General features: G+C 47.3%; 1 protein-coding gene across 2 annotated transcripts in view; it reads right to left on the bottom strand.

Annotated features, from left to right (window-relative positions):
• LARP4B (La ribonucleoprotein 4B) overlaps positions 1–16,844 on the bottom strand; it is a 92,889-nt gene that overhangs the window by 49,328 nt on the left and 26,717 nt on the right. The window contains exons 3-5 of one of the 2 annotated variants that reach the window (XM_047848072.1): positions 5,420–7,091; positions 1,429–1,579; positions 1,031–1,171 (exon numbers count right to left, since the gene is read on the bottom strand). In XM_047848072.1, coding sequence (XP_047704028.1) covers positions 1,031–1,171; positions 1,429–1,579; positions 5,420–7,027 — 1,900 coding nt within the window. In that variant the 5' untranslated portion in view covers positions 7,028–7,091. The remainder of the gene's footprint in view (positions 1–1,030; positions 1,172–1,428; positions 1,580–5,419; positions 7,092–16,844) is intronic. The other variant, XM_047848073.1, reaches the window with a different exon arrangement.

Raw genomic sequence — 16,844 nt, 5'->3', positions numbered from 1 at the left:
CCCATTTTGTTCAGCCACCTGCGCCCACCTGCTCAGGGGTCAGCACGTGGCAGGTAGAGAGCTGACGCAAGGAAGTAGCCGAGGAGACGCTCTGGGTGCTGTAGGCGGAGCCAGATCACAGCGGGGGCCACCAGCAACAAGTTCCAGCAGCCACAGTGCAGGCGCGATGTGCCCGGGGCTCACCCTCCCCCAGAAAAATACACACACACACACACACACACACACACACACACACACACACACACACACGCTGCTGGACTACGGAAGTCTGATAAGCAAGACGTGCAATGAGCTGTGTTCACAGATCGCCTCCCGGTAAGGATGCGGCAGCGGCGCCGAGGGAAGGGGGCCCTTCTCTAGCTCAGGTGTAGCTCCAGACAGTCACCGGGGACACCAGATGCACTCACGGTGCGGTGCGTCTGCTCCGCTCTACCAGATTCCCAGTAGATAATCTAGGGGAGTTATTTCTCCCACTCTGGTGGCCCCATCCAATGGTTAGTGAGGAGAGAGTGGCCTGCCCCACAGTCCGCTGGCGCTCTGAACTGTGAGTCATCTCTTAGATGACAGTGGAATCAAAACTGGAGGTGAGCCATCCATGCCCCATCACCCCTGGGTACTTCTACACTGGCCACATCCTGGCCCCAAAGACAACTGCTCTGTCCCTTCTTCTGAAAACAGCCTTCAATACTCCCTTCCGCGGAAAACGAACTTCCTTTGGGGCTGACTCTCTATTTCAATACTCACGTTCCTTTTCTGTACTTCTACCAACACCCGGACCTATGGCCCATCTTCTGCTTCTCCTGATTAAACCAGACCCACCTTTCAGGAACTGCTCAGATCTTAAATGCCTTGTGGCACCTTGCCAACCAGAACTCCTCTCTGTATCCAGAAAAGAGGGAGTTCAAAGTAGAATCAAAGGAAGCAGTGAAAGGCAACAACGTTTAGAGGAAGATTTAAGAAGCTCAATTTTAAAAAGCAACATAAAACAGTCCTCAGTGTATATAAAAATGAATTCATGAAAGAGCTTTACCAGTCTCGCTGTTTTCCGGCGGAGATTCATACTCTGAGCGGTCCAGAGCCGACGTGCTCACAGCTGGTCGGTCCGGCTCCTGCAAATCCGACAGTGCCACACACTCATGACCTTTGTCACCATCACCATTGGCATCCAATCCTGGAATTAGGAATATTACCCCAAAGGGCAGGATTAGAAGAATAAATTTCTCTTAAAACAAGCAAAACACAGGCTTAACAGTTGCAGTTAGTTGAGTTTTTTTAACTTGATTGTGACAGATCTCTTGGCTCTTAAATACAGTAACAAACCAGGACACAAATCTTAATTGGTAATTTCTTAAAGACGGGTTAAAAGGGAACAAAGACCAAGCCTTGAGGGCAAAGGCCCTCCTCAGCACCAGCAGGCTCCAGACTCACCCTCCTGGCCGCAGGCTGTGCAAGGCCCAGCCGGCTCCTCCCAGTTTGCACTCACACCGCCATCCGCCGCACTGCCCGCTTCCAAACGCAGCACGGGGGTCCCCCACACTTTAGCATTAGGGTTTAGCTCTGAAACCTTGGCTGTCGGTACCTAGGGGAAAATGCAACATATACATTTGTATCCCAATTCTAAACAAACACAATTTTACTCATTAATTTAGAGCTGAAACGCCTCTACATGAGAGAATTACCCGTGCAAAGTAACAAAAGTTGATGCACTGAGCTGGGCCTCATTCACCATCAGGTTCCTCATTTCCTACTAAGTGCAGGCTCTCGAGAAACTACAAATGAAAGACGAGGTCCCCAACTTCATGAAGATTCAATAAATAACTGGGGATCCAACTGTCATCTCTGTTCTAGACAACCCAACACAATTCACAGATTTACAGAGACAAACAGAATGTAGATGGATAAAGTTCATACGTCACAGACCTCACTACCGTCCCTCGGCATTTACATGTTTTCGGTCTGTTTTTTGTTTTGTTTTAACCCCTGCCCGTCTCTCTCCTAGTCCAATGCCGCTGTAGAGCCTGGGTGCCGAGCAGACTCTCCACCGTGCAACCACACACATCAAGCTTTCCCACATTACTGTATCCAAGCCACCAAACTGGCCCCCTGAGCTCGTGTACACACTGCATGCTCTCTAAGGTCTTACCACTAACCGGGGTCTCCCCCGCCGGTGGCACCCGTGCAGCTAACTGCCCCGAGCGTTCCCAACACAGACCCACGTGGTCCTAGGAGCGCGGCGCCCGGAGGCAACACACTCACAGCCACTGCGGTGCTCCTCTTGCTACAGCACGTCTGTCTGGCCCACGAGCCCACATAAACTCCTGTGTGTCCCTTTGGTTGGCCACTGTATCGCTCATATCTGGCAGCCCTGACCTCAGGACAGACGTGCCCGAGAAATACGCTGAGGAACGAATGTGTCATACGCAACACAAAACTTGCACGTTCCACTATCCAAGGAATTGTGCAAAGTCTTAGGCCACAACTGAGGGGAAACCTCTCCTTATGTAATTTACTACTCCTTAAGCAGGAGACGCTCAAATCCAAATCAAGTGTTAGGAACTTAACACAACTTTAAGCAGTTAACCAGTATTCAAGCGATCCTCTTGAGTGACAACGGATGAAAGAATGGAGACGTGTGATCAGGAGCAGATGACAGGAAGACTACCTCTGAGTCTGCTAGATGCCAGGTGCACTCTATGCACCTTCCTGGGCTTCATCGCGACAACCCTGACGGTCTCACAAGTAGGAGACCAAGGCAGACAGAGGTGAAGCAACCTGCTCACAAAGAGAGTAAGCAGAAGACCGTCCTAACCCCGGCAAAAACGGAACACTGTCAAGTGTTCATTACCGTCTTGTAATTCACATGAAGAACAGCTTGCCCCCGTCGTATGTGAGGCGTGGGGCTTCTCCTGCGGTCACGTGGGACTCTCAGTGCCTGTCGACAACTCACGCTTCACCTGCTTGACTACCTGTCTTGCTTCTCCACTGAAAATTCAGGGCCAAGCAGTGGTTATTAAAACCAAACGTGAGCTGACCTTAACAGCTGCGTCCTGAGGCGACTTCACATAAATGACCAACACCACTCTTTCCGAGTACAGCATCCACAAATCCTGACGCTCTGAAGAAACTCAACCCCCCAACGCTAGGCTCCATAAAGCAACCCTACTGAGTCACACACCTGTGTGTTCTGGGCAGGAGAAAGCACGGCCCCACCAATGGCCTCCCGAGTAGGGAGTGAGGGTAACTAGGATCAGAGAAGGGAAAAGGATTGGGGATAAAGTATAAAGTAGGTGACACGGTGGGGAAGGAAAGCGGCCAACCCTTCATCTCAAATTAGCACCGCCCGCTCTTCGATCGGCCGCCGAACCATCACTCGGAGCAACCCACTGGCTTCTGAAGTGTCTGCCCCTCTGGTTCTTCCACCTGCAAACTGGACCCGGATGAGAAAGACGTGCACCTGGGCACAGAGACAAGAAGGTCCGAAGAGAAAGCCCCACGTTAAATGTACTCGAACTAGGAGCCCACCCAGACACACGTCACAGCTGAAGAGCCGCTTCGGAGCAGGACACACAGACCTCACAGGAAGGGCAGGCAGCCCCAGGGTCCGCGTGGGCACCACACTGGACCCCGGCACGTGGACCCCAGCAGCTGACCGGCAAGCACGCCCGCTTTCGTACACGATCATGTGTGTATCACTCAAAGGCCGAATTTTCTAGTGTTTTGCCTCCACAATTCAAGAAGTGAGCAATTAGTTGCATGTAACTCTTTCTGGCAAAACTCCCAAATGTGGGAATGGAAAGGAAAGAGAGAGGGTTAATGGTTAATTCCCTAAGTAGTAGGTTTGAATTTATTCTTATTTTCACATCATTGGCATTAACATTTGAACCACATCTATCTCCTTACTATCATCAATCATTTTTCTTGCCTAATGCAACAAAAATCACTAATAATAAACTAGTATCAAGAAGACAAGTAACAAATGTTGGCGAGGATGTGGAGAAAGGGGAACCTCGTGCACTGTCGGAGGGAATGTAAACCGTGCAGCCGCCCTGGAGAACAGTCTGGAGGTTCCTCAAACAACTGAAAATAGAAACACCAAATGATCTAGCAATCCCACTTCTGGAGATTTACCCTGAGGAAAACAGAAATACTAATTTGAAGAAAATATAGGCACCTGTGTTCACTGCAGTATTATTTACAGTGGCCAAGATATGGAAGCAACCTAAGTGTCTCCTGATAGATGAACAGATGAAGAGGGTGTGTGTGTGTGTGTGTGTGTGTGTGTGTGTGTGTGTGTGTGTGTGTGTTGTGTACATACACAGCGTAAAGGGACTCTAACACCCTGCCATCTGTGACAACATGGATGCACACAGGGAGCATTATGCTAAGTGATGTAAGTCAGACAAAGATAAATACCATATGACCTCACTCATATGTGGAATCTAAGAACAAACAAAGAGACCGAGCTCACAGAACAAATTGGTGGCTGCCAGAGGTGGGGATGGGGGTTGGGAAAATGGGTGAACTCTTTTTTGTCTCAGTTTAAACAAGCTGAATCTATAAATAAATATACGTAATACATACTTTATTTTATAAATTCTACAAATATTATAAATTATAAGTTATAAGTATTTTATAAAAAATAATATATATTTATAAGTAAATATAAATGAGATTTGCTGTTAGAAATACGCCTCTCAATTATGCATGTCCAAAAAGACTACTTCAAGGGCAAGAGTAACTTCATGTTTGTTCAATGTTTGCACTTAGTACAGACTGTCTGCAAAGACACTCAAATTAGCTGCCCGTTACAGCAGCTTCTATGAAGCTTCTTCCAATTGAGCAGGGTCTGCCTGGGCACCGTGGTCGGAAAGCCCTTGCAGGTGCTTCCAACTGACAGGAGACAGATTTCAGAGCCAGGTAAAGCAGCAAATTTGACCTGCCTCGTGCAGGTACCATACAAAAGTAAGAGAAAGCATAGGTTTTGAGTCTTCTATACTGTCCAAGTGCGGCCTTTCAGAAATGACGTTAAAATTCAATGGGCAGATGTCTACCCTGCACCAGTCAGGCGGTGTGAGGAAGGACAGAGGCCGCACAGGCTCAGGTGCACACACAAAACATCCACACACAGAAGGGGGGCTGCACCAAGCTGCGACTGATGGCCAGCAGCGCTGGGTTCAGTGCTGACAAGAGCTGACGCACAAACTCGGGCTTAAATACACTGAACAGTAAACTGAGTCACGCTCTCCAGTTTGAAAATGGTTAAGCTGATGCTACAGTAACTCATATCCTCATATGAACATTCAAATGACTGCTCATTGCTTAAAAAAAAAAACAACAAACTCAGTGACAGTTAAAAGCAATCAAAACAAAACGCTAGCATTTCCCAGCACCATAATAAAAACTGCTAAAACATACTTACTAAATGTCCGCCTCTATTCTGCCATCCCCAAATTGCAGCGTCTTCTGCCACTGGTAGCTGATATGGGGGCTTCTCCATCCAGAACAAAGCGACCTCTAAGTCTGGCGGCTTCCTGTGCAGACACTCATCAGGCATCTGTTCCTCTTCTAAAGCGTCTTTCCCAACTGCACGAGCCCACGGACAGCCCTCTGGATAGCTGGTGCAGCCGTCAGCCAGTCCTCCGGAAAATGTCTGACTCGCAAACCCTCCCACTGGGTAACAGGTGAGTCCACTCGAAAACTGGGAGTACCATCCCTCTGGGAAGCCCTGCAACCCTCCTCTTGCGAGACTTCCAGGTATCGTCACGGCGTCTTCTGTGAGTGACAGAACGTGGTCCCCACAGTGTGGTGCCACCATTTCTGCACCGCCACCTGGGATGGCGGGAACGACCTGTAGCGCCTGGTGAGGAGGGTCTGTGGATCTGTCCACGTGGGCAGGATCAACACCGGTCACACAGGAATATCCCTCAAGAGTCTCACCTAACTCCATTTCTCCAAAAGTCACCTGAGGGCTTCCCACAAAAGCCACTCCGCTGCTAAATGCAGGGCCATCAAACGTGGGCTCGGCACCTCTTAGCTGCAGACAGGGTGCACGCATGCTTGTCCCGCGCCTGTCGAGGCTGCCCGTCTCCCCTCCCTTACCTGCTAGTGCTGGCCTGCTTGTCCCCAACGTGCTGCCACCCGAGGTGTCAGAACCTTCCTCCGCCAACTCTGAGAAACGCTGCTCCGGTCCTGGTCCCGCATTTTCACCGCTGTTAGCAGAGTCCTTCTCTTCAAGTACTTGTGACCTCTGCTCACCTGAACTTGAACTCTGGTGTAGAGGTGGCACAGGATCAAGAACTTCATGTCTGTGGTCCTTCACTCCGCAAGCTTCATCACTTGCTTCTCCGTGGCTGGTTCTAGCACCGGGGCGCTCTGTTCTGTCGCACCTACTATGAGCCCGTGTGTCCTGACTGGGTGCTGCCCTGCGTGCTGCTGTACTGGTGTCCCAGTTAAAGGTGGCTTTCCAGTCTGACTTTGCCTTTCCTCCGACGTTCTCACTGGTCTCTCTGAGAATGGCTTTCAGGGACTCTCTGCCGGCACCTGCTAATCTTTGCTGGTCACACTCTGCACTCTTCACACACATTTCATCTTCTGTTTTAAAATTCCGGCCAGTTTCACTTTCTTCTTCAGTGCAGGCGAAAACAAACGCGGAGGAGACAGAGTTACTCTTAAGACATCTGGAGCCATCAAGAGCCTTCCCATCCGGGGGCACTTCCCACGAGCTTCTGAGGGCCGGGGCACCCATTCTTTGGAATACTTGCTCCGTGTTTGTGTCGGGCAGTGCACCAGTTAAATCACAGATACGTGCTTCGACCTTGCCAGGCCCGGGATCCACACGCGGGTCTACCGGATGTGAAGATCTCCGTTCAAAAGCCCTCTGTCCACGACCCTCATCTGCAAAAATGCTCATTTTATCCTTATCCCGAGAAGATGAACAACTCTCAATCTGCAAAGACAATTCTTTATCTGCAAGCTGCATGCTCCCACGTTTCAGGCTGCAGCCAGCCCATAGCTGCCTCTCGACCATCGCTGGACCCGGGGAGTGTTCTGGTCCAGGATCACCAGGTCTCTCAGGGGCTACTTCCTGGAAACTGGCATGAACGGGAAGACACTCATTTCCGAAGCTCAGGGGAGGAAAACACCTGTGTGAACTTAGGTCAACCCTACCTAGACGTATGAAGAGACTGTCTGGTCTGCCAGCATCGGAGCTGAAGTAATCGTTGCCTTTCAGCAGTCTGACAGAATTATTTTCTCTTTCCTTTTCAGAGTTTACACCCCGACCTCCACGGGCTGCTACAGCCCCAGATCCCCCACTCCCTGCAAGCAAATCGGCATGTGAACCTCGCGTCGGACTCACTAGTTCCTGACTCCACTCCTCGCTCTCTTCGGGGATGGCGTGCACGCGTCCTAGCGAGCCAGTGTGTGTGTCACTACTAAACTCAGTGAGCATGCCCACTTGACATGAGGCGCTGCTCTCGGTGGAATCGTTAGGGAACCCGGGGCAAGCATGTGCCCTTAAAGACACGGTCAGAAGTTCACGACCAGGGCGAGTACTTCCCTTAAAGGCTTCCTTCATTCCCCCCGGACCCGGCAGGCCCCACGGGGCCAGCTCTCCCCGCGGTGCGTCTAACCGCCCTGGGCCCCGCACAGCTTTCTCTGGAGGCCGGGACCCCCCGCGAGTCCCCTCTGCGGGGACAGCTGACCAACCGTCTTCTACCGCAGCTGCTCCACATGCGGGGGCCCCTGGCTCAGCAGCAGCGTCCAGGCAGGCGGGATCTACGACACAAATGCTGTAAAACTCGCTCCCTCTCCAATCCCTGTGTGCCTTGTGACCGACACGCACACGGTCTTCGCCCTTCATCTCCCTACCTGCCCAGCGTGGACGGGCAGCACCACTGCCGATTTCAACGGCCACCACTCCTCTCCCCTCTGGCACCGGGTCGGGCTGGGTGGCCGGGGAAGGGCCCAGACGGCTCCGGTAGGAGGGCAGCAGGGCACCAAAAGGACACTCGTCCCCTTTGGAGCAAACACCTTCAGAGAAGCCCGGGTCGCTGACAGCGCCCGCACGGCGGGCATCCGAGACACCGTCCCGGCCCTGCTCGACAGCAACAGTTTCCGAATTCTTGTCACTCCCGCGTGAGCGTTCGCACCGAGTGCGGAGTGGGGACCCCGGGGAGGAAGCAGAGCCCGCCGAGCGACCCCGCAGACCCCGCAGACCGGGCCCGTGGGGCTTCTCCCCTTCAAGGGCATCAAATAATGAGGACAGAGCTGTGCTCCTCTGGCTCTCCGGCTCCGCCTCCTCCACAGATTTCTGCAACAGGCCGGCTTTTTCCCCGTCGTTGTCGCCACCGAGTTCCCTGCTGAAGCAACAACCCATGTCCGAAAGCTCGCACGCTCGCATAACACGCCCGGCCTTCTCGCAGCCTCCACAGGCACGTCCCGGGGAACCTGCTCTGGTTTCCTCCGGAGGCCAACACCCAGATCCTAAAATAGCCCCTTGCACGACAGTCACATGCCCCTGCCACTCAAATCCAAAATCCTAAGTGCCACAGGCCCTGCCCAGCAGCCAGCCTCCTCCACGCACTAAAACCCAAACAACACATGGATTCCAAAGATTCAGACTCAGAAAAGTGACAAATAATTTTCACATTATTTTTCCCATTCTCATAAACTCAATTAGAAAAATGCTGTAATTGTTATACGAGCCAGAACAAGGCACTTCAGACTCCTGCCTTTTCCAGTGTTTCCACATTCTCTGAATTCTGTATCAGGGGATGTGGCAGCCACAGAGGCTGGCATGCATGCTCCCCAAAGAGTGCTCTTTAGGGTGTACAGGCAGTAAAGTTGCACCTCATTCTCTGCCTCTGAGCCTGAGGTCTGTGGGCGTGGAGGAGATTCGCACAAGAGAGGCACAAGGTTGGAGCTGGAGCGGTGTCCTTAGGGATGCACGGTGAAAGACACATTGTCTCGGATTTGCTTTAAAACACCCCAGCAAGTAAAGAAACACATACCTACAATTTTTATAAAGCATGTGCGTGTGTGTGCGTGTGCATGTGTGTGTGGACGGAAGGAAGAGGTAGCAAAATGAGAGGGGGGAAACTGTTCAAGTTCACAATGGGCACACATGGTTCACTTAATTATTCTTACTTGCACAGAGCTCTAAACATTCTCCTTAAGAGAAAGGAAAGAGCGAGGCACCTGGGTGGCTCGATTAAGCGTCTGACTCCGGTTCAGGTCTTGATCTTCCAATTCACGAGTTTGAGCCTCGCATCAGGCTCTCTGCTGCTAGCGCAGAGCCTGCTTCAGATCCTCTGTCTGTCCCCTTCACACATGCTCGCTCGCTCTCTCTCAAGACTAAACATTTAAAAAAGAGAGAGGGAGAAAGGAAAGAGCAAGAGAAAAAGAGGAAAAAAAGAAAACCAACACCCACCAGGCCAGGACCAGGACCAGGAAGTCCCTCAAAAGTTCCCACTCCTGATGGAGGTATCTGCCCAGGTGTGAAGCTGTTTGTGTCACTACACGTGTAAGCTCTGGCAAGTAATCTGATCTCGGCCTGTTTTCCCACTTGTAAAATGGGACCAAAAGCAATACCCATTTTAAAGAGCTGCCGGGAAGACAGTAAGTAAAATACTCAGAACGGAACCCTAACAAATTCTGGCCCCAGCCCACTTCTACAATCTCCTCTTTCTCTACGATGCCATCCTCCTTACCTTCTCTCTCTCTTCCAGAGAACTCACCCAACCAACCCCAGCATGGCCCATCTTTCCTCGAACCATCCATCATGTCTCCCATTCCTGTCTCCCAATCTCACCATCCTTCCTAAGGCCAGCCCTCCCAACTACGCAAGATGACCGCTTCCCATCCCCACACGCTGGCCGCTCTTTATGCCTCTAGGAAAGCATTCTAACAGAAGTCTTGGTGCCTGTAACATCAGCTACTTCAAACCAGGGTCTGTGGTGGCTGATGCAACCACAAAATTTTATTATTTTTTTTTTAAAGTAATCTCTACCTTCAATGTGGAGCTCGAACTCACAACCCTGAGATTAAGTGTCGCATGTTCTACCAACTGAGCCTGCCAGGCACCCCCTAATACATTCTTCTTATTTTTTAATATTACAAACACAAAATTTTAAAGATATGCTCACGTGTGCACATAAGGTTAGTAGCACAGTGGCACTGTGTGACAATAAATTGACCTACTCTACCAGAAAGAGAGTTGGATTTAAAATGCTACAAATTCATTCATGCCTGGTGAGAGCCAAGTAACTCCGGTATGCCTCAGACACAAATTGAGAAAAGCTATGGGAAAGTCGTTCGCACGGCATTCAGCAGCTTAGGCTGTGGTAAATTCAAAGGAACCCTGGGTAAGCAGACCACAAGTACCTGGTGAAGCAGCTTTAGTTCCAGCAAAACATCACTTGCCACACTAAATGAACATCATCAATTTGCATTTTACTGGTTTGGGCAATCAAGTTTTATATTTGGTAAAAATTACATGCATTAAGAGTTTATCAGTAGTTCTATATATTATTAAAAAAACAATTTAACAACAACCTAGAAAAAATTCTCATTTAAAAGGTTACAAAAAGTCAAGCAAAATGGTGAACTAAGAAGCTCAAAGCTTCTAAACTCCCCTACAGAAATCTCAAGAAAACAACCAGAAGCTTCTAAACCAACTCTATAGGGAGCTCTGAAAAAGAATCACAGGTTTATGGCAACTAAGCAAACACACAGCAAGAAAAAACTCTCCATGGGGCGTCTGGGTGCTCAGTTGGTTAAACGTCCTACTCCGGATCTCAGGGTCATGAGTTCAAGCCCTGCACTGAACAAGGAAGGAAAGAAGGAAAGAAGGAAAGAAGGAAGGAAGGAAGGAAGGAAGGGAGGAAGGAAGAAAGGAAGGAGGAAAAGAGAGAGTGAGTGAGTGAGTGAGAGAGAGAGAGAGAGAGAGAGAGAGAAAACGCTCTCCTCCACATGGTAGGCATTTCTGTGGCATGGTGTGGTCTTGGTCTAGGGGGCTCCCAGACCCCACCCTGCCGGAACTCTGCAGAGGGAACAGAGTAAAACCTTATCTGCAAATTAGTGTGTACATGTGTTCAATCCTAGCTGGAGTTTTCCCTGTCTCACATAACTCAGAACACAAATGGGAAGTGACAGGCAATGCTCATAAAAGCTGTAAGGCAGCTTCAAAATCACACCCCCCCGGGGCAAGGGGTTACCGGTGGAGACACAACCAGAAACCACGTGAAGCTCAAAAAGAATAGGGTGCAACTCTTTGGGAAATCAGGGTAATCAAAAGCAGCCATGTATACGGGAAATTCTGAAAGCCACATCCAGTCAAGACATACGCTCAAAAAAAGTCCTGAGAAGACCTTAGGCTTTCACCTCAGGTTGATCCCTAGTCTCCAACCAAGCTGAACTACTCAGTGACGAACTGTCTCAGAACAGAGGCAGTATGAAGACTGGGAAGGGTAACTGTACTCTCTCTCTTGTTTTGGAGGGGGAAGAAGGTGTCTGGTCTGTTTCAGTTCATGGTATTAAAGGAAATCTGTCAAAATATTAGCTGAACACAAGTCAAAAGAACAGAGACTTCAGCGAACACATATGAAAGGGAATAGTCTCTCCAAATTAGTTTGGAAGAGTCTCAAAACAATGAGACGTCATACACATTATAAATAAAATCAGGAGTGCCTGGGTGGCTCAGTCAGTTAGGCGTTCGGCTTCAACTCAGGTCATGATCTCCCAGTTCGTTGGTCTGGGCCCCACATCAGGCTCTGTGCTGACGCTCAGAGCCTAGAATCTGCTTTGGAATCTATGTGTCTCTGTCTCTGTCTCTGTCTCTGTCTCTCTCTCTCTCTCTCTCTCTCTGTGTGTGTGTGTGTGTGTGTGTGTGTGTGTGTGTGTGTGTGTGTGTGTCTCACCTGCTTGTGCTGTCTCTCTCAAAAATAAACATTTAAAAATAAATAAATAAAATCAAACACCCAATTCTCAGCAAGAACAAAAAATCACAAGGCATGCAAAGAAACAGGAAAACATGGCTCATTCAAAGGAACAGAATTCACTGTCCCTGAGAAAGCTCAGACATGGGATTTATTCCACAAAGACTTTAAAACAATCATCTTGGGGTGCCTGGGTGGCTCAGTTGGTTAAGTGTTGGACTTCAGCTCAGATCATGATCTCACAGTCAGTGAGTTCAAGCCCCACGTCGGGCGCTGTGGCTGACAGCTCAGAGCCTGGAGCCTGCTTTGTATTCTGTGCCTCCCTCTCTCTCTTTCTCAAAAATAACAAACATTAAAACATTTTTTTTCAAAAAAAACAACAATCATCTTAAGGGCGCCTGGGTGGCTCAGTCAGTTGAGCATCTGATTCTTGATTTCGGCTCAGGCCATGATCCCAGGGTCCTAAGATCAAGCCCCATGTTGGGCTCCACACTGCTCATGAAGCCGGCTGAAGATTCTTTCTTTCATCTCTCTCTGCCCCTCACCCACTCACACACACGAGCATGCTCTCCCACTCTCTAAATATTTAAAGCAAGCAAATAAAAACATAATCATCTTAAATATGCTCAAAGAGCTGAGGAAAAACACGGACAAGGAACTAAAGTTAACCAATAAAACAATATAGGAACAAAACAGGAGTATCAACAGAGAGAGATTTATTTAAAAAAAAAAAAAAAGCAAACAAATATTCTGGAGCTGAACGGTACAATCACTGAACTGAAAAATTCACTAGAGGGGTTCAACAGCAGACTTGGCAGAAGAATCAACAAATCTGAACAAGGGACAAACGGAATTATCTAAAGGAGCAAAAGAAAAAGGAGGAAATGAGTGGAGCCTCAAGGATTTACTTATGAGACACCAACCAGAGGTCCAACACACGTACTGTGGGGGCCCCATGGTGGGGGCAGGAGAGGAAGGGCAAGAGAGCATTTGAAGGAACAGTGGCCAAAACTTCCCAAATTTGATGAAGTACAGGAATTTACAAATCCCAAATCTCAACAAACATAAAGCAGAATAAACCCAAAGAGACCCGTACCAAGACACATTACAATCACACTGTCAAAAAACAAAGAATCTTTAAAGCAGCAAGAAAAAACTCCTTGTCAAGTACAAGAGGTCCTCGATAAGAATGTTAGCCAATTTAGCACGAGAAACCTTGCAGGAAGAAAGGCAGTGGGTGATCAAGTGCGGACAGAAAACACTGTCCATTGAGAAGTCCTTATCCAGCAAAACTCCTCAAAACCGAAGAAGAAATTAAGACATTCCCAGATAAACAAAAGTTGAAGTAGTTTGTTCACAGCAGGTCTGCCCTGGAGGAAAAGGTAAAGGAGTCCTTTGGGCTGCAGTGAAAACACAGGACACAGGAACTGGAGATTCTAGAAGACGCAGAGCTCTCTGGTGAAGGAGAAACAAGAACAGGCACAAGAGCCAGGATCACTGCCATTCTGCCTTACAGCTTCGCTTTTTATTTTCTTCAGGATTAAAACTATCAATCGATATTGTTGGGCATAGTGACAAAGATGAAATGTGTGATACCAGTAACATAAGGGAGGGAGAGAACTTGACAGAAGTAGTTTCTGTGTGCTATTGAGGTTAAGGAGAAATCAATTTAAACTAGACAGTTGTAACTTTTGATGCTATATGTAATCCCTATGGTAAGCAGAAAGATATATAGATGATACATATAAAGGTAAGTTTGTAGAATAAATGACTAAACTGTCAATTATGCCATGTTGATGCTAATGAAACTTTTCAATTTAAGTAAAGTATGCCTTGCAAAGTATCAATGAAGTACGTTACACAGTTCATGTCTTTGTGTCTTAAAACTCCCAAGAGAAAACACATTAAAAAAATTTTTTTAATAACATGAAGAATAACTTCTTAAAATATAATCAAATACACAAGTAATACAGATGATTAGAAAAGGATGAATCAATGAAGAGAAAAGTTATAGCCAAGAATGCCCTTGTAGGACATAAAAACCATCAGGATAGGCAAAAATTATGGGGGGGGGGGGGAGGACTGGATTTGACTCTATTACAAACAATAATTTGGTTACTTTTCAACTATATACCCTTAATCCATATTTACACTACTTTTTAAGTTTTTTTATTTATTTTTGAGAATAGGGGAGGATCATGAGAGGGGGAGAGAGAATCCCCATGAAGCAGACTCCATGCTCAGTGCACAGTCCAACTTGGGGCTCGATCTCATGAACCGTGAGATCATGACCTGAGCTGAAATCAAGAGTTGGACACTCAACCAACTGAGCCACCTGAGCCTCCCCATATTTACAATAGTTTTAACAGTCTTTTCTATATAATAAATTTATAAAATAAAACATCCATTTGTCTACTTCAAATTACATCTCAGGCTCTAACCTCTCTACTGAGGTCCACCTGGCCCCACCTGCCCACTTCACTGCTTGCTTTAATTTCTAACAAGAGAATTTGCTCTCCACAAACCTTTACTTCTCCAGTTTTTTCCATCTCAAAAAAAATGAAAATGCCATCCATCAAGTTGCTCAACGACCCCTGGTTTATCTTTTCCTCACCCCAACCTCTACAACCAATCATCACTTGAACCCACTTCCAAAATAAATTTGAAATCCACTCGTTCCTAGTCTAACCCACCACCATCACTTATAAGCTTTCATTCCTTAGTAGTTTATTTGCTTTCTTTGCTTCCATGCTTGACTCACTGCAACCCATAATATATAAAAATGTAATGAGGCCAAAATAATCTTCCTAAAAGGTAAATCACACTATTCCCCACCTAAAATCCTCCATTTTTATTCCAAGTAATTTCATCCACTCAGAAACAATGCAAATTGTGCCACGTGGCAAAGAGATGGATTTTGTCTGGGGTATTATTTTCCATTTGTCTCTCTTTTTCAATGAGATAACAGATGCCAAAGAGGAAGTATCTTTGGATTTGGACTCTGAAGCCAGTTGCCTGGGTTCAAATCATGGTTCTGCCACACTGCAGTTAAGAAATCTTGAGGAAATGACTTAAGCCTCTTTGGGTCTCAGCTTCCTTTTGTCAAAGATCAATTTCTGATGCTCGCTGATTAGCTAGGGCTGTAGTAAATAGTTACTTCTCAGTAAGGTTTTATCTTGGTGGGGGGAGGAGGAGGAAGGAGCTGTATAATAAATACGATTAGTATTACCACCGGCTAAACGCAAAGCTGCTCCTGAATTGTTCAGACATTTATTTGGGCATCACTACGGCAATTCTCCTACTCACACCAACTCGGGGGAAAGACTGAACCTTCCAGAGACTGTGACACATGCTCACTCAGCAATCGAAATGACTGCAGACTACTGAGCATCAACATCTGCAGCCACTAAACCCGCCACCGCATGCACACACTCAGGTGCACCATGAAGAATGGCAGCCAGAAAGCTTTCAGAGCAATGCCATCTAGAGTAACGGGAAAGAAGTAACCGTACAAATGCCGCAGAAACCAAATGGCTAAAGGAAGAATGGCACCGTAACGTAAAGAAAATATACAACACCGGGTACAAGGAGACACACAGATGAAATCATGCCCTGTGGGAAAATGGGTGAAATTGATGTTTGCTGATTACAGCTACACAAAAATGTGTGCACTCTTTGATTTTCTGTGAAGACGCTCAAGCTTGTTATAAATAAAGCTTTATTAAAGGACACACATGCTGTAAGCCCAGATGTCCCTTACGGCACCTTCCGGCTCCACTATTTAAGGATTCTGTTAAGACACGAAAAAGATAGGATAAGTAGGCAGAGAGGGAAAGATGAGGACCTGAGGTCCCTGGATGGGGACACACCTTTCTTGGAACAATGCTGGGAGTGTCTGACTAGGGCCAACCCTGTCAGGCAAAAGGTCCCTCTTCAGAGTGTAACAGACACCACCACCACCACCACCACCTCAGGGTCCCCTCAGGAATCTGACAATCAAAATGCCTAACTCAAAAAAGGGGGTCATAAAACTTATGTTATATAGGGGAAGCATGACCCGTCTGACTCCTCACTCAACTGCATCGAGACCATTGGAAGGGACAACCCAGCACCTAGAGCTGCCAAGCCAATAAGGATGGGACCTGAGAAGGAACAAGGGGGAAGGGAAGGGAGACCAGAACCTTCTAAAATGAGGACCCTTGCCTAGAGTCACGGGCATTTGGAAAAGCCCCCTCTCCGTAAAGAGAGCTTTCCTACTATTCTTCCTTTCTGATCTTCTACTCTAATAAACTTGGGCCTGCTGCTCATTTTGCGTCCACCTCTTCATTCTTCAAAGTGGCGAGACAATGAATCCCAGGTATTGTGGTAAAAAATCCTGCAACACTGTGAAAACCTAAGTGTGCAACACCCTGTTAACACTGGTAAACAACATATCCACTTTACAAAACCTCAGATCAGAGATGGGATCTGCCCAAGGGACACCAGGGGTCCTGAATACTAATCAGGGCTGGACCAAGAACTTGCCACATGTCTTTATAAGGCGTTGACTCTTAAAAATGACAAAGAACATAAGTGACGCAGTACTAGTTGCAAATTATTTCTGCACAGAAATGAAATGCTGAGTTCTGGCTCAAGTGTTTCCATTCTCTTCTAGATAGGTCTTGTCTCAATACTTACCAACCAAGTGAAAAAACAGGCAAAAAAACCTCAGAAGCCAAAATCTAATTTTTAGCCCTGCAATACGTTTTAAAAAGATATCTATCTGAATATTATGTTGGACTGTAAATCAACCATGGGAAGGAGGGAGATTAGTTCTAAAAAAAAATTTTTTTAATGATTTCTGTATAATTTCCCTTAGACAACTAAAGGTCTTAAATTTAGAATTTAAATTACTTAAAACATCATAGA

Source organism: Prionailurus viverrinus, unplaced genomic scaffold, assembly GCF_022837055.1.
Source record: "Prionailurus viverrinus isolate Anna unplaced genomic scaffold, UM_Priviv_1.0 scaffold_51, whole genome shotgun sequence".
Lineage (NCBI taxonomy): Eukaryota > Metazoa > Chordata > Mammalia > Carnivora > Felidae > Prionailurus > Prionailurus viverrinus.
The sequence above is the reverse complement of the archived record's forward strand: the minus strand, read 5'-3'. Positions and strand labels throughout refer to the sequence as shown.